Below are 17371 nucleotides of genomic sequence, written 5' to 3' on the forward strand. Positions count from 1 at the left end.
TGAGTTCTACACACACACACACACACACACACTGTGGTGTGCAAGCATCTGTGTTCTCATATACACATACACAACTTTTTTTTTTTATGAGGGTGAGAATGTGTGCTAAGGAGATGGCTCAGTGGTTAAGAAAGCTTGCTGGAGGCCGGGCACGGTGGCACATGCCTTTAATCTCAGCATATGGGAGGCAGAGGCAGGAGGATATCTGTAAGTTTGAGGCCAGTCTGGTATACAAAGTGAGTCCAGGACAGCCAAGGCTACACAGAGAAACCCTGTCTTGAAAAAACAAAAAACCAGGGGGCTGGAGTGATGGCTCAGAGGTTAAGAGCACTGGTGCTCTTCCAAAGATCCTGAGTTCAATCCCAACAACCACATGGTGGCTCACAAGCATCTATAATGCGATCTGGTGCCCTCTTCTGGCATGCAGGAGAGTACATACAGGCAAAAACACTATATACATAATAAATAAATAAATATTTAAAAAACAAAAAACCAAAGAAAGCTTTCAGGGAGCTGGGCGGTGGTGGCACACATTTAATCCCAGCATTTGAGAAGCAGAGGGAGGCAGATTGCTGTGAGTTCGAGGCCAGCCTGGTCTACAAAGTGAGTCCAAGACAGCCAAGGCTACACAGAGAAACTCTGTCTCAAAAAACAAAAACAAACAGACAAAAAAAAAACAGAGAAAGCTTGCTGAGGGCTAGAGAGATGGCTCACAGGTTAAGAACACTGGCTACTCTGCTGGGCGGTAGTGGCACACGCTTTTAATCTCAGTACTTGGGAGGCAGATTGCTGTGAGTTCAAGGCCAGCCTGGTCTACAAAGTGAGTCCAGGGCTGTCAAGGCTACACGGAGACCCTGTCTCAGAAAAAATTAAAAAACAAAAACAAAAACAAAAAATAAAAAAATATAAAAAAGAACACTGGCTGCTCTTCTATAGGTCTTGAGTTCAATTCCCTGCAACCACATGGTGGCTCACAACCATCAATCATGAGATCTCTTTCCCTCTTCTGGTATGCAGGTGTACAAGCTGGCAGAGCACTGTATGCATAATAAGTAAATCAGTCTGGGGGTGGGGAGAAAGCTTGCTGGTCTTCAGAGAGTAGAAGTTGAGTTCCTAGCACTCAACATCAGGAGACCAATTTCAGGGGATCTGATCCCCTCTTCTGGCCTCCTAGGGCACCTATGCATCCACGAGCACAAATAAAACTTTCTTAGAATGGGCGGGGGCGTGCTGGAGAGATGACTTGGTAGTTAGAAGCGCTGGCTGCCCTTCCCAAGGTCCTGGGTTCTGTCCCTAACACCCACATGGCGGCTTACAACTGTCGTAACTCCAGTTCTAGGAGGTCTGAAACCCTTTCTGGCCTCCTCAGGAAGGGTTCTCATATAGTACACAGACTTACATGTGGTCAAACACCCATACTTACTGAAAATAATAATTGTATAATTAAAAATTTTAAAGGTGGCAGACATTGTGGCTCACATCTTTGACCCAAGGACTTGGGAGGCAAAAGTGGGAGGATCACTGAGTCCAAAGCCAGTCTTGTCTGCTTGCAGAGTTCTAGGCCAGTCAGGGCTCCACAGTGGAACACCGTCTCAAAACACAAGTAAAGGCGAGGAGGAGCAGGGGATGTAGCTCAGCGGTGATGCCTGCCTACCAAGCCTTACTTCCTAGGTTCATTACCCAGCACCACAAAAAGTGTGTGTGGCAGGGGTATGTTGTTACTTGGTGTTGTTAATAGCTACTTCTGGGTTGGTGTGTTCTTCCTTAGTGTGTACTTTCTTGCATTGTTTACTGGTTGTCTGTGTGACAGTTAACTACAGAGAAAGTAATTCAGTGGAGAGATGAATGTATCATTTATGTATTCCTTCAGCTTACCCTTTTACTTCATTATAAATCAAGAATTAAGTCTGCAAATCCCAAAGCATGGACTTGAGAACCATGTAATTCCCAGAGGAAATTTGAAATCAAGATAGTTTGGGTTGTAGATATGTTCTTAACAAATAGTACTTTTAAAAATATCTCATTATGCTAGGCAGTGGTGCCGTACGCCTTTAATCCCAGCACTTGGGAGGCAGACGCAGGTGGATCACTGTGAGTTCGAGGCCAGCCTGGTCTACAAAGTGAGTCCAGGACAGCCAAGGCTACACAGAGAAACCCTGTCTCAAAAATATATATACATACATATTTTATTATTAATAAAATATTATCCCTAATGTGTCCATGATTTTCTTCATGTAAATGGCAAAAATCTCTTATAATTCTACAGCCTGGAAACAAATACTGTGGTACAGACTTACAATACAGGACGTCCTGTCTGGAGCTGTTGCTGGTGCCTTGATGAAAGCAATTACATCTATGCTGGACTGGCCAACGGTTCAATTCTGATATATGACCTACGGAACACAAATGCCTATGTACAGGAGTTAGTTCCGCAGAAGGCCAGGTACGAGAAGGCCTCATTTATATGGGTTATAGCATTTCTCTTTCTTTTCTTTTTTTTCCCTGAGACATGGCTGTCCTGGAACTCACTCTGTAGACCAGGCTGGCGTCAAATATTAGTTCTTTCCTTAGAGTGTGTCCACAATTGATTAGCAATCTAATATCTGGTACTTTCTGACATCGGGATCAATAGAATTTAAGGCTGGCGTTCTAGTGCACATATTTAATCCCAGTGTTGGGGAGGCAGGCGGATCTCTGGAGTTCCAGGACAGTCAGAGCTACACAGAAATCCTGTCTTGAAAAACAAAATAAAAAAGTGTTTGATAGCTGCTGCATAATCAAATTCATAGGAACATGGTTGGCAGTATGTTATTTGTGAAAGGTATCTTAGCATATAATATTGATTGTAAACTTGCAGAAGGAAATTTAGAAAATATAACCAAAGCCAGGCATGGTGTTGCACGCCTTTTAATCCCACCCGCACTCAAGAGGCAGAGACAAAGCTGATCTCTTGAGTTGGAGGGCTACACAGAGAAACCTGTCTTGAAAAAACCCAGACATCTGAGTTCCTGGCACATGCCTGTAATCCCAGGACTCAGGGAGGCAGAGGCAGGTGGGTCTCTGTGAGGCCAGCCTTAAAAGTGAGTTCAGGACAGCCAAGGCTACACAGAGAAACCCTGCCTTTAAAGACCAGAAAAAAAAAAAAGCAATAATTTTTTTGGGTTTTCAAGGCAGGGTTTCTCTGTGTGACCTTGAACTCACAGTGATCCGCCTGCCTCTGCCTCCCAAGTGCTGGGATTAAAGGCATGTGCCACAATTGCCTGGCTTTTCTTTTTCTTTTCTTTTCTTTTTTGGCTAAGCAATGGTGGTGCTCCCCCCCCCCCTTTTTTTTTTAATTGATTTGTTTATTTTTATTTGGGTTTGGGTTTTTTATTATTCTTTTCTTTCTTTCTTTCTTTTTCTTTTCTGAGACAGGATTTTTCAGTGTATCCTTGGCTGTCCTGGACTCACTTTTGTAGACTAGGCTGGCCTCAAACTCATAACAATCCACCTGCCTCTGCTCTACAGAGCCAGTTCCAGGGCAGCCAAGGATATACAGAGAAGCCCTGTCTCAAAAGACCAACAAAACAAAATAAATAAAAATATAAAAAAAATAATTAAAAAAAAAAAAGTTCTGGTGTCTTATATCTGTTATCCCAGAACTTATGGGGCTGAAGAACTTATGAAGCAGAAGGGTTATTATTAGTTTAGAGAAATCATTCTCTGAGTTAAAATATGGTTTGCTTTTAGACTGTGTTTTTATTATAGGGTTTTCTTTAGGAGCATCTGATGTATCCTGATGCAAGTAGATGCAGATTTTTGGTTTTAGCAGGGTTTTTTTTTTGTTTTTGTTTTTTGTTTTGTTTTGGTTTTGGTTTTTTGCTTGTTTTTTTGAGCCAAGGTTTCTCTGTGTATTCTTGGCTGTCCTGGATTCACTTTGTAGACCCGGCTGGTCTGCAACTTAGATCTGCCTGCCTCTGTCTGCCTCCCTGAGTGTTGGGATTGCAGGCATACACCAGTGCAGCCGGGTCCATACAGACTATGTGTATTTCCTCTTTGTTTCTCCTATAGAGATGGTTAGTTGTCTTTTAGAGGGCACAGGAGGATACTGAGCTTTCTGTTTGACTTTTATTGAGATGGGAATGTGGCCCCGGTCTCCTGGTCTTGAGGTCTGGAGTGGCCAAGCGTTGGATTTGGAATGTATGTCATGCTTTCCTTTTCTGCCTTCAGATGCCCTCTGGTGTCCCTGTCATACTTACCCAGAGCTGCGGTGGCTGCGTTTCCATATGGTGGGGTGCTGGCTGGAACCTTGGAGAATGCCTCCTTCTGGGAGCTAAAAACAGACTTTTCCCATAAGCCTCATGTGTTGTCCCTGGAGCCAGGGGGCTTTGTAGACTTTCAGACAGAGAGCAGCAGCCGACACTGTCTTGTGACTTACAGGCCTGGTGAGTTCTGAGGACACTGCTATTTTGGTGGTCGGGGCTGAGGGGCATTGTGGGACAGAGGCCCTAGGTGGCTTTGGTAAGCCTCTGAGGCCGACAGGCTGTGTTGCAGCTCTTGGTGCTACAGCCAAGATGATGGGTCCCGTTTCCTCCATAGAGCCTCTTCCCTCCTGTTTGAACTTTCTGCCGTGTGCTTCTGGAAGTGAACCAACCACTCCACCCTGGGTGTCTGCAAGCAGTAGTAGAATGAGGCTGTGTGTTCTCAGTCCGCTTCATCGCCTCAGATCACCTGATCTCCCCTCACTCCACTAAGAAAAGGGTCCAGGTGGAAACAGCCTAATACCAGTTCTTAATTGTTCCATATCTGAGTCCAGCAAGGCTAAGTAAGACTGACACCCATGGCCTGTGGGACTCTAGGCAGCTGAACTATGCTGCACCCAAAACCATGGCAGAACTCTGAACAGCTGAGCCACACTGATGGTCAGTTTGGTGAGGGTTTACCTTTTTACCTTGGTCTTGGAGGTCTTAGTTGAGTGGCTATGAACTCTGGCCCTGCACTGATCAGATTCTGGATATGTAGCAATGCTTGCCTGTCGTTCACTAGGCTTGTCTTTGTCCTGGCGAGCACCTAACTTCTTAAGTTCTCAGCTGTAAATAGACTCTCTCTCACGTAAAATTTGTTTATACTGGCAGACAGCTACTATCTGAAAGAGCCCCAACCAGATCAGAGGATAGGTTCAGGCAAGACACAGGCAGCATAACAAAAGCAAGTTTACTCTGGGGAAAAGAGGGTACCTTGCTCGGTGGGGCCCATGGGAAAAAGGAGGAGCCGCCTGGAGTATATATGCTCAGTCAGTAGGTGGAGTGGGAAAAAAAAGGGCTTGTAGGACTGTCTTTATTAAGGCTTATGGGCATTGTCCCTTAAACTTTCTGGTGGGCGGGGGGAATTGGCTAGTATAAAGAAAACATGAGCTGGGCAGTGATGACACACACCTTTATTCCCAGCACACAGGGAGGCAGAAGCAGGCAGATCTCTGTGAGTTCCAGGATAGCCAAGGCTACACAGAGAAACCCTGTCTCGAAGGGGAGGGGGGAACGAGTGAGTGAGGGAACAAACACGAGTGGGGGAACTTGTTTCTATGACTAATGTCAACCATCGTGCATTGTAGTCGGCAATTTTGGAATGTGTTGTTTAATATATGACAGATAGATTGTCAGGTTTGTCTGTCACATTGACCATCAGAGTGCCCATTTGTGGGTATAGCTCATCCTTGTACATTTGCTTTATATGGGAAACTTTCAATTGCTTCTGGCCTTTGGTTCTTACCAAATTATGCTATGACTTAGATGGAAAGCTGGGTGGGAGGGTGTCCCATTTTGTCTCTTACCTTTTGTCTGTCTCTTAGAAGTACCTTAGGTATGACTCTACTTTAGTGATAACTAGCTAATGAAGTCTTCAGTGGAGGAAGGAGAAATACCACTACAGTAATTGAAAAATAAATTCCCTGGCATGTCTCGGTGATGTGCAAAACCAGTGCTTTCTTAGCTGTCTCTGTAGTAGGAGAAGCTATTGCAGAGAGCTCCCTTCCTTCTAGCCCAGGCTTCTGGAGTTTGTTTGTGCTATATTGCTGTGTTTGCTTTGTAGATCTTGTGGTTTAGTATAATTGGCTTTCTGCTCAGCTAGGTTGTAAGTAAAGTTCGTTTGTATCTTCTCCACGAGGTAACACTGATATCTCTTTCTCAATAGATAAAAGCCACAACACCATACGAACTGTGCTATTGGAAATGTCTTACAAGCTGGATGATGCTGGAGAGCCAGTCTGTTCCTGCCTTCCTGTGCAAACATTCCTTGGGGGACCCACTTGCAAACTGTTGACGAAAAATGCCATCTTCCAAAGCCCAGATAACAATGGCAGTGTCCTAGTATGTACTGGGGATGAAGCATCAAACTCTGCTTTGGTGAGCCTTATTTTTTATTTTACTTTTAAAAGTAGTTTGGGGTTTGAAGGCCTAGCCCAATCGTAAGGCTCTTGCCTGTATGAAGCAACACCAATACTCTCCTGAGGTTTCCAAATGCACATGCAGGGGCACACATGTAAATATATGCACGTGCACACACAAAGACTATCACTGGTATGTAATGACTGCACCAAAGGTGTTAAACAGTGTGGAGTAACAGCACAAATAGAGAAAAACAGGATTGCTACGACGTGTCAGAGTTTACTTATGAAGGCTGGGAAGTCGACTCATTTGGTAAAGTGTAAAGTGCCAGAGTTCAGATCCCTAGTACTCATGTAAAAAGCCAAGCAAGGCCGCACATACCCGTAGTCTAGCACTTGGGAGGTGCGGCAGAGGCAGACAGATCGCTAAATTAGCTGGCATGGTTTACACAGTGAAACTCGGGCCATGCAGGGCTCCACAGTAAGACCTGATCTCAAAAAAGGAAAAACATATATAGATGGATATCACCAGCTAGCCAGCGTAGTGGTAGCTTATCATACCATTTTCACTATTTCAGTGTATTTTTTGAGCCAGGGTGCTGGAGTTAAAGGCATACCTCAGTTTCCTAAAACTTGAGCGTACGACGTTGGAGATGTGCTGCACTGCACTGGTAGAGGTCAGAGAGCAGCTCTGTAGCCTTGGCTCTCCTTCCACCTTTGCACCTAACTCACTAGGCTTGCATGGCAAGTTTCTCTACTCACCGAGCCACCTTACCAGCCCTATTTTTGATACTTTACAGATGTTTCTTGTAATAAACATTTAGGAAACAATGCAGTTGCTGGGATGTATGTTCCATTGATGGACAGGTGGCTCAGCAGTTAGGAGGGTGCTCTCCTTCCAGAGGATGAAGGTTTGGTTCCCAACACCTAAATTACGTTGCTTGCAGCCAGCTATAATTTCCATTCCAGGAAAGCACATTTTTCCATGGGTACTCCACATAGACACACATAATTAAGATAAATTTATTTAAATATATGTTCTATGAGGATAAAGATAGTGGCCTTGTTTCGTTGACTCTTATGTCTCTAGAAGGGACAGTATTTTAGAAGACTTCTAGCATGTAGATGAAAGAAATGAGTCCTTGGCTTGCTTTTCAAGCCTACCTAGGGTGTGCTAATTTTGTGCAGTGTTAAGGTTAGAGACAGTTACTCCCCACCTGGGCCGACTAACTGCTGACCCTGTGTCTGTCTGGTTTTTAAGCTGTGGAATGCTGGCAGTGGCTTGCTGCTGCAGAACCTGAAGACGGATCAGCCTGTCTTGGACATCTGCCCATTTGAAGCGAATCAGAGCAGCTTTTTGGCCACCTTAACTGAGAAGACTGTCCATATTTACAGATGGGAGTGAGCGTGTCTTGAGACCGTCCAGACATGCTGCTGGTGGATGTGAAGTGACGATTTTGGTACCTAGCAACTCTGAACAAGATAACCGTTTACGTGCTGTGACTGGAGCTTTTGGATCATGGTTCATTGGATTAGTATGGTTCTAGGTCACTTAGGCACTAAGACTGGGTGTGTTCTTTGCACCAAATAAGTACCTTTGTGAATCTTGCCTGGAAATGCTTAAATTCTGCAGGATTTTGCAGTCCTCTCAACTGTTGTTTAGGATATTAGTGTGCATCAAGCTGTGATACCCAAGCAACCTAAATTGTCTTGTCAGTTAGGCTAATTGGCTTGAAAGTGGTACTTGAAAGGCCTGTCCTGCTTCTTGGATGAACAAATTCTTTCTTCCATTAAGCACAAGAGGGCACTGTTACTATCTTGTGTAGAGTTTGAATGCTTAGTGGCTTGATCTCCCCCACACCCCTGGGCTGCTCTCTGCCCCCAGTGTCTGGTACTGCCATGTGGTAAGCTTTGTGGCAACAACAGTTGCGTTCTAGGTATACATACCTCCTAGAGTGAATGTCCGGTGATGGAGGTGGCTGATGAGCTAGCTATGTGTGGAGCCATAGCTAAAGCTGTGTGCATTAAGTTCATTGCATTGTGAGACTGAGGCAAGGGACCAGTTGTTTGACCAATTGTGACAGACTTGGATGGACTTCTCTGGTTAGCTTAGGATCCTCAGGGGTTTTTATTCTCCCCCCAAAGATGTACAGTTCACAAGTAATGGCTACCCTTGTTAAATGTCTGATTCTGAATTCCATTGATTTATCTCCCAACTTTTTTCTGAAAGTGTTGTTGGTAAAGTGTTTATTCTCAGGAAAGTAGTAGTGGTGAGAAACCTGTGGATGGCAGAAAGGAAGACACTTAGAAATTTCCATTCTGGTGGACCTGAATTGTCCAGCATTTAGAGGTAAGCTGAGGTTCCCTTCATCTACTCTGCCTTAGGCTGCTCTACTAAGCCACTGTCCCTAGGGCGGCTTGTCTCAAGGTGTAATCAACATGTCTGATTTTCTCAAATATTCATTGGTGAGGCACATCAAGCTCCCAAGCAATTTTGGGGTTCTTTATTACCAAAGGGAATTGTTAAGGGGAAATTATTAATTTTCCCAGGGTTCCAAGTTGTGGCTGTATATGCTTAATGAAACCTTTTATTTTAAAAAAAGACATATTTTGTTTTGTTTTTTAGATTTTTAAAGAAAGCCTTAAAAATAACAGCTTCCACAGCTTAGGAAAGGACCACCTTCTCTCTTCCCCTCCCCCAGATGCTTTGATAGGTTGATGATTAAAAGTAGCTGCCTGGGCCTGGAGCTTCACTGGCAGGGTAGGATTAAAATTACATAGAACTCAGCTAACTTGAGCACCTGGCTACTGAGAAAGCTGTGGGTGTCAGGTTGGTCTGGGGGCCACAGTTAGGATTTGACCTTCCTTGAAGAACATTTAGATAAGGGTGATTGGGAGTATGGGGATGGATTTACTATCACAGAAGGTAAATATCAAGCCTTACCAGTTTTTGCTTTTGCACAGTAAATTAGGACTGGGGTAGGAGGGAGCGAGGGCTTCAAGCTTGTTTTTCGCTCTACCACCGAACTGTATTGGAAACTAAGCAGATGCACAGGGTGGGCTGATTCTCTAAGGATAACCTTACCCTATCCCTACTTGCAAGAAACTTCATTTCTAGACCCAGGCTCCAATCTTAGCACCAGCAAGATCTTGTTTGTTTTTAAATCTTATCATGGTATAATAGATTTTTCTGAATATTTGCTATGCTGTGTTTCAGTGTTTGTTGTAATATTAAGAAAATAAAGAATTTGTCATGTATAACACCAATCCCAGTGTCTTCTGCCTGTGTTTACTAAAGGTAGGAATTACCTGCCTCCCGGAGAGGCAGGGGACATAATCCTACTCTAGTAGATTCTCCGTCTCATCCAGTACTAGATAGGGGATACACAGGATGGTCCCTAGAGCTGAAGTAAGTGTTTCTGTAATTTACTGCCTTTGAGTCAGAGCCTCATGTAGGATAGGCTGGCCTTGCTGCTTGCTTTTACCCTTACCTCCTAAGTGCAGAAGTTCATATGTGTTCCATTGTGCCCAATATAAATAGTCGATCTAAACTGGTGAGGCTCCAACTGCCAGTGCTTTCCTTTTTATTTATTTTTATTTTTTGAGATTAGGTTTCTCTGTGTAGCCTTGGCTGTGCTGGGACTGGCTTTGTAGACCAGGCTGGCCTCGAACTCACAGAGATCCACGTGCCTCTGCCTCCCGAGTGCTGGGATTACAGGCATGTGCCACTGCGCCCAGCCTGCCAGTTCTCCTGCTGTTGCTAACTGGAAGTAGTATTTACCTCTTAAGTGAGGCAGGTATGTTACCACATCTGCAATCCCAGTGCTCAGGAAACAGCCTGGAGGGTTACAGGTTTCAGGCCAGACTGAGTTATATGGTGAGGATATGCTCCTCAGACTTGCCTGCTTGTTGCCTTCCTGTGACTGCTTTAAATTGAGGAGCCTGTAAGATGGGAAGAGAGATCAAAATCTTTTCTTTTTCTTTTTTGGTTTTTCAACGCAGGGTTTCTCTGCAGCTCTGGCTGTCTTGAACCTGCTTTGTAGACCAAGCTGGCCTCGAACTCAGACATCTGCCTCCAAAGTGATGTGATTAAAGGCATGCACCACCGTGCCCAGCTAATTTATGTCCTTTTTTTGTTTCGTTTTGTTTGTTTGTTTTTTTTGAGACAGGGTTTTCTCTGTGTGGCCATGGCTGTCTTAGACTCACTTTGTAGACCAGGCTGGCCTCGGTAATTTCTTTTATTTACTTATTTTGGTTTTTTGAGACAGGGTTTCTCTGTAATAGCTCTAGCTGTCCTGGAACTCTCTCTGTAGACCAGGCTGGCCTCAGACTCAGAGATCCTCCTGCCTCTGCCTCCCAAGTGCTGGGATTAAAGGCGTACGCCACCACTGCCTGGCTGCTAATTTATTCCTTAAAATTATTTGCCAGTACTTTGACAGGGGCATTAGCAATGAGCAAGAGAAGCATAGGCCCTTGGGTTCTGCATTCTCAGCGCAGTTCTGGCCAGTTGCTTCACATTATTTGTTCTGTTTCAAATTAGGAATCTGTTTGGTTCAAACATGCTCTGAAGTTAGACTGGGTAAGCTGGAAATGTCTTCGAGTCAAACAATAAATAAGAGTGTACTAGATTCCAAGAGGACAGAGCCTAAAAGTATAACCTTACTATTGCAGAGCCAAATGTTTAAAGGAAAGAGCATTTGGGGTGGGGGTGGGAGGTAGGGGGGGTGGGAGGTGGGGGGGGTAGAGGGGTTGTTCCAGACAGGGTTTCTCTGTGTAACAGCCTTGGTTGTCCAGCACTCACTTTGTAGACCAAGCTGGCCTCAGACTCACAGAGATCTCCCTGCCTCTGCCTCCTGAGTGCTGGGATTAAAGGCAAGGGCCACCATGCCTGGCCTGACAACTTTTTTTTTTTTAAGTTATTGTGTATCTATTCCTAGCTGGTCTGTAACTCCCGTGTAGCTGTGTACACTAGACTGGCCTTGAGCTCAAGAGCCACCTGCCTTTGTCTCCTGAGTACTGGGATTAAAGGAGTACAAAGTACAATCCTAGTAGGTAAAGAATTTTTAAACACTTGAATTACTCATTATCTTAGGAGGAAGAAATGGTTTTCCAATTCCAATGAAGTTAAAGGCCAGCATGCCAGCATTCTAGATGTTGAGCAGGAGGATCTTAGATTCAAAGCCAGCATGGGAGACAAAATTCCTTGCCTATGCCCCCTCCCCCCCAAAGGAAATGGCACAGGGATGGTGTTCAGTTTTACGTGTCTTTGTGATAGCCAAGTAGGAGTTTAAACCCTGGGGAGGGCTGGAGAGAAGGCCCGGAAGTTAAGAGCACTTGCTGCTCTTGCAGAGGGTCTGGGTTCAGTTCCCATTACCCACAACTATCCCTAATTACGGTTCCGGGGGATGCAGTGCCCTCTGCCCTCCAACCACACCAAGCAAACATGCACATAACCTTCAGGCTAAACACGAGTACAAACCTGTTGTAAATGGTAAACTCAGCAGGTGTGGTGGTACACACCTTTAATCCTAGCACTCAGGAGGTAGAGGCAGGAGGATCACTATGAGTTCGAGGCCAGCCTGATGTACAGAGTGAGTCAGCAAAGACAGCCAAGGCAACACAGAGAAACCCTGTCTGGGGGGGGGGGGAGTGGAAGAAGTAAAAGCTCATTTTGACCCAGGCAGTGGTGATGGTGGTGATGTATACCTTTAATCCCAGCACTCAGGAGGAGGATGGCTGTGAGTTCGAAGCCAGCCTGATCTACAAAGCGAGTCCAGGACAGCCAAGGTTAGCACAGAGAAACTGTCTTGAAAAACCAAGAAAAGAAAAGAAAAGAAAAGAAACCCTCCCTCCCAAAAAAAGAATGACTTTGAACTGACCGTTTGCCCTGCACCTCAGGCATGAGCTACCACCACACCCAGCTACAGTTCTCTTATCAGGGAATCAAAAGTTAGTATCTGCTGTTTTTTCCTTGACACTAAGAGAGGGAGTTGAAGGAGAAGCATGTTTGCCTAGTGATAGGAAGTACGTTCATATTATCTTAACAGGCTGTTCCCTTCAGGAGAGGACACTGGTAACATTGGGATAAACACTCAGATGAACCAGGTCCCAGCACTTCATTTGGTTTAGTCTTACCTACTTCTCTCCTGCCCCACTGTCATCTTTTCCCATCTATTCCTGGTACAACCAATTCTTGAGATTATTGTGGGTGAGTTGTTTTGTTTTTGTTTTTTCAAGACAGGGTTTCTCGCCGGGCGTGGTGGCACACACCTTTAATCCCAGCACTTGGGAGGCAGAGGCAGGTGGATCGCTCTGAGTTCGAGGCCAGCCTGGTCTACAAAGTGAGTCCAGGACAGCCAAAGCTCCACAGAGAAACCCTGTCTTGAAAAACAAAACAAAACAAACAAACAAAAAAAAAAGACAGGGTTTCTCTGTGTAACCCTGGCTGTCCTGGAGTCCCTTTGTAGACCAGGCTGTCCTCGAACTCACATCGATCCACCTGCCTCTGCCTCCCGAGCGCTGGGATTAAAGGTGTGCGCCACCACCCTTGGCCTCTTGTTTTGTTTGAGACAGGGTCTCATGTAGCCCAGGCTGGCTTCACACTTAGGATGTAATATGTGACCTTGAACTCCTCTGTCTCCACTTCCCAAGAACTGGGACTACAAATGGGCATTTACTATGCCTGGCCTTGAACAACCAATACTTTTCTTTTACAGTATATAAATATAAGCTTATTGGGGGCAGATCTTGGCGGGTTCATCGACCAGGAGGGGAGATTCAGTGAAGTTGCCATGCAGAGAAAGACAGAGGTGGGGGAGGGGAAGGAGGGTCTAGGGGAAATAGAGAAAAGTGTACACGCAGAGAGGGAGACAGAGAATGGGGGAGGGAGGGAGATGTTGGGTTTGGGGTGGAAGCCAAGAAAACTCACGTCAGACACAGAAGCTTAAAAATGAAAGCTTTATTTTCCGAGCTCAGGGAGGAGGCCAGTTCAGGATCCAGATTGCATCCTTGAGGGGAAGTTGTATTGCATATTTAAAAGTGAAAATCATAAGTAGCTCATGGCAGGGGGATGGGGAGGGAGATGGGAGAACAGGGTGGTCAGCTCTGTCATTTATTTTGCTAACATGAAGTTCTAGCTAATCTTGAAGTATTCCTGGCAGCCGAGCATGGCGACGCATGCCTTTAATCCCAGCACTCAGGAGGCAGAGGCAGGCGGATCGCTGTGAGTTCAAGGCCAGCCTGTTCTACAAAAGCAAGTCCAGGACAGCCAGGGCTACACAGAGAAACCTTGTCTCAAAAAACCCTAAAAAAAGAAAAAAAAAAGTGTTCCTGGCAGTGTTTTAGGGTACATCCAAAGTGTAACCAAGTATATAGATAGCAAAGTATGAATTATGACACCACTGAATCATAGGTAACAAAGATGAAAACAGTGTAGCTTAGTATAAGGTCACCTTGACCCTCCAGCAGGGAATTTTCGCAGAGTTGGTGGTCTTTTGGATGGAGTTAGGCTGCTTCTAACAAAATCGAGTCTGACAGCTTTTAACATGATCTTTTCAGGAGAGAGAGAATCAAAATGTCTGAATTATATAGTCTAACAACAACTAATTTTAAAAATTCTTCATTATTATTGTTACATTATTATTATTAAATTGCCTAGCTAGCAGTTTATTTTTAATTTATGTACGTTGGTGTTTTTCAGGTGCCCGGGAAGTAGAGTTACAGACAGATGTCAGCTGCGATCTAGGCGCTGGGAATTGAACCCAAGTCCTCTAGAAGAGCAGCCAGTGTCCTTCACTGCTGAGCCACTTTTCTAGTCCCCAAAACCAGTTTTAAAAAGTTTGTTTTTTTTTTCAAGACAGGGTTTCTCTGTGTTGCCCTGGACTTGGTTTGTAGATCAGGAGTGTACCACTTGCACCCAGCTCAAACAACCAATTTTTTAGACCACATTTGAGATATAAAAGATTTGCGTTGTCAGGTAGTGCTGGCACATGCCTTTAATTCCAGTGCTTGGGCGCACCCTTGTGAGTTTGAGGCCAGTCTGGTCTACAGAGGCACGGCAGCCAGGACTATAAAGAAAAAGCTTGTCTTGAAAATCTGGGGTGGGGGCGAAGGGGTGATGCAGGGGGATGGCCGTGACAAAGATGACAAGTCACAGCATCATACCACCTCTACTAGCATAATTCAGCAGCTGTTTTCTGGTGGCATCGATCAATACTGATGACATTTAAATTTTTTTTTGGTTTTTCGAGACAGGGTTTCTCTGTGTAGCCTTGGCTGTCCTGAATTTGCTTTGTAGACCAGGCTGGCCACCACACCTGGCTCAAAGTCATTAGTAAGTACAGTCTGGCTTATGGCTAGGCAGAGGTGGCACACACCTTTAATCCCCCCAGCACTTGGGAGGCAGAGGCAGATGGAACTCTGGGTGTTTGAGGATAACCTGATCTGTGCATTTGAGTTTCATGCCAGCCAGGGGCTACACAGTGAGACACTCTCAAAACCAGGAATTCCCACAAAAAGAAATGCACCTATCACCAGCACAACACACACACACATACACACCCCACAAGAATAATGCACACAAAATGTTTCTTTCAGAATGGATAACTTTGATCTCACTGGGGAATATATTAAGCTCTATAATGGCTGATCTATTGTAGTTTTGCCCTTTAATCCCGGGCAAGGTTCTTCCTAAAGTGTCTGTCCTACTGGGCTGTGGCCTTTACTTTGGGCGTGGCCTTTCTGAGGCCTCAATTGAAATGTGTTTACCCAAGGCTACTGCATTTCAGTGGGGTTTAAACCCTAAGGTCAACAGACTTCTTCAGCCCTTCAGAGCTGCTGAGAGCTCCCTTCAGTATGTTACTCCTCAGCTATTGTTTTCTAGGGCCTTTGGAGCCTTGTTCTATATCTGCACCCTTAAAAGTCAGCCTGTGACTTATAAGGAATATGGCCACAGATTTTAGCTCCTTTCTGTGATTTTTCCTTCACTTGAAATTTGTTTGTGGAAGAGGGCATTTGTTGCTGTCTGTTTTAGTTTGTGTTGTTTTGTTGGTCGCGCAACCATCTGGCCAAAGTGAAGATATTCTAAAGAGAGACAGATGCCCTTCTTTAGGAAAGGCCATCGGGCTTTTCAAACAATGGACCCTAAGAAATTTCAATTTCTCAAGGAATCTCAGGCTGGGAGAAGAAAAAGCTAAAGTCTGCTGCCAGCTAGATGGGGAGTGCTTGGTGGGAGAGCACATTCAGACAGTTCCAACAGTTTATCAGACCATCTTGCAAAGAGATAGTGAAGTCAAGATAGCAGTGGGGGGGGGGAGCTGGAAAGATGGCTCAGCCGTTAAAGGCTAGGCTCACAACCAAAATAGGAGTTCGATTGCCAGCACCCACGGCTGTCTCTCCAGCCATTAAAAAAAAAAAAAAGATAGCAATGTACATGCCTCCCAAGTGCTGGGATTAAAGGCATGCGCTGCCTCCGCCATCACCACTCTTAACTCCCTTTCAGTAAGATTTGTAGCCTTTTATTACCCAACTGGGACCATTAAACTTAAACTTTCTAGGGGCCTATAAGAGCTGTCCCCGGCCCAGTTCTCTGATTTTTCCATCTCTCCCTCTCCTCATTGCAGACACCAAGGTCTTGTTATATTGCCTAGCCTGGCCTTGAATCTGCAGTCACCCGGCTTTAGCTGGGATTATGGTCGTGTGCCTCTGTTCTTCACCCTAGTCCTTCCTTATAAATACTATTCTCATAGCCTCAGAGTCTTAAACTTAGTTCTTTTCTCCTCCTCTTTTTTTTTCTTTTTCTGAGCAATGATTTCTCTGTGTAGTCCTGGATGTCCTGGAACTCTTTCTTTGTAGACCAGGCTGGCCTCATACTCAGAAATCTGCCTGCTTCTGCCTCCCGAGTGCCTGAATTCAAGGCTTAAAGGTTTGCACCACCACACCCCACTAAGAGTTTTAAACTGTCCTGTTGCTCATCCCTTACATAGGCCAGACCTTAAACAATGCCGGATATATTTACAGGTGTGGTGGTTTGGTTTGCAACCCCAACATTTGAGAGGCCAAGGCGCAGTTTGGGCCAGCCTGATCTATGTATTGAGGCTGAGGCCCTTGTTTAGAAAACCAAGATAAACAAAAAATGGTCAACAGATACCTACTAAATAAATCAGTAAAGCAGGGATCTTAACACAGTATGAGTAAAAACAACTAGTTCTGATAGAGGAGTGTTTTTTATTAAGTCAAAGGGCTGAACGCAGGGCCTTAGACATGCTAAACATATTTAAAGCATTGAACTACATGCCTTGGTGCTGTGTGTGTGTGTGTGTGTGTGTGTGTGTGTGTTGACAGGTGGAACTGGCATGTTTCTCTTCTTGTCTCGTTTCTCTCTCCCACCTGCTGGGATTACTGGCATGAGTAAGCATACCTGGCCTGATGTAATGTATTTTATATTGAGAAGTCAGTGAGGCCAGAAGACCTGAGCAAAAATCAACCATTTCTCTACTGGTTTGAGGCTATGCCTTCTGTAAGGTCAGGATTTGTGGTACACAGCCCGAGCTGGCCAGGTTCCCAGATTTCTCAGTATCTTGTTTCTTGGTCACCGAGACTTTAAGATAGATTTATCCTTGTCCCTATCACTGGAGACAATCTGTGACATGGTGTAGGGTTTGCTCAGTGCAAGATGAAAGATAGCAACTGCTTCCCCTCAGAGTAGATTGTCAATCACAAACCTTAGACTGGTTTAAAACAATCTCTCCCTTGTTATCTGAGCACTTGCAGACCCAGCATAGAAAACTGTGGCCCTTAGTGCCCTTGGGGCTTTCGATGATGTAGCTGTTTGAGACTTATTTATGTCACGTGACTGTGTATATTTACCTTGTCTACCCTGAGCTACTTTAGTCCATGACTAAGTTTAACAGAAGTCTCAAGATAATTTTGTGGTAGTAACAAGGGCAAGCCCTGGGGAAATGCTCACATACTTCTATTCTTAAAAGATAGAGGCCAGAGCTGGGCGTGGTG

General features: G+C 44.8%; 1 protein-coding gene across 3 annotated transcripts in view; it reads left to right on the forward strand.

Moving 5' to 3' along the window:
• Positions 1 to 9628, forward strand: part of RFWD3 (ring finger and WD repeat domain 3) — a 29462-nt gene extending 19834 nt beyond the window's left edge. For all 3 annotated transcript variants that reach the window (XM_084756668.1, XM_084756670.1, XM_084756669.1), the window contains exons 10-13: positions 2267 to 2443; positions 4210 to 4424; positions 6169 to 6380; positions 7623 to 9628. In XM_084756668.1, the coding sequence (XP_084612794.1) occupies positions 2267 to 2443; positions 4210 to 4424; positions 6169 to 6380; positions 7623 to 7766 (748 nt within the window). In that variant the 3' untranslated portion in view covers positions 7767 to 9628. The remainder of the gene's footprint in view (positions 1 to 2266; positions 2444 to 4209; positions 4425 to 6168; positions 6381 to 7622) is intronic.
• Positions 9629 to 17371: the final 7743 nt, after the last annotated feature.

This window comes from Acomys minous, assembly GCF_964271855.1.
Source record: "Acomys minous genome assembly, chromosome: 14".
Taxonomy (NCBI): Eukaryota; Metazoa; Chordata; class Mammalia; order Rodentia; family Muridae; genus Acomys; species Acomys minous.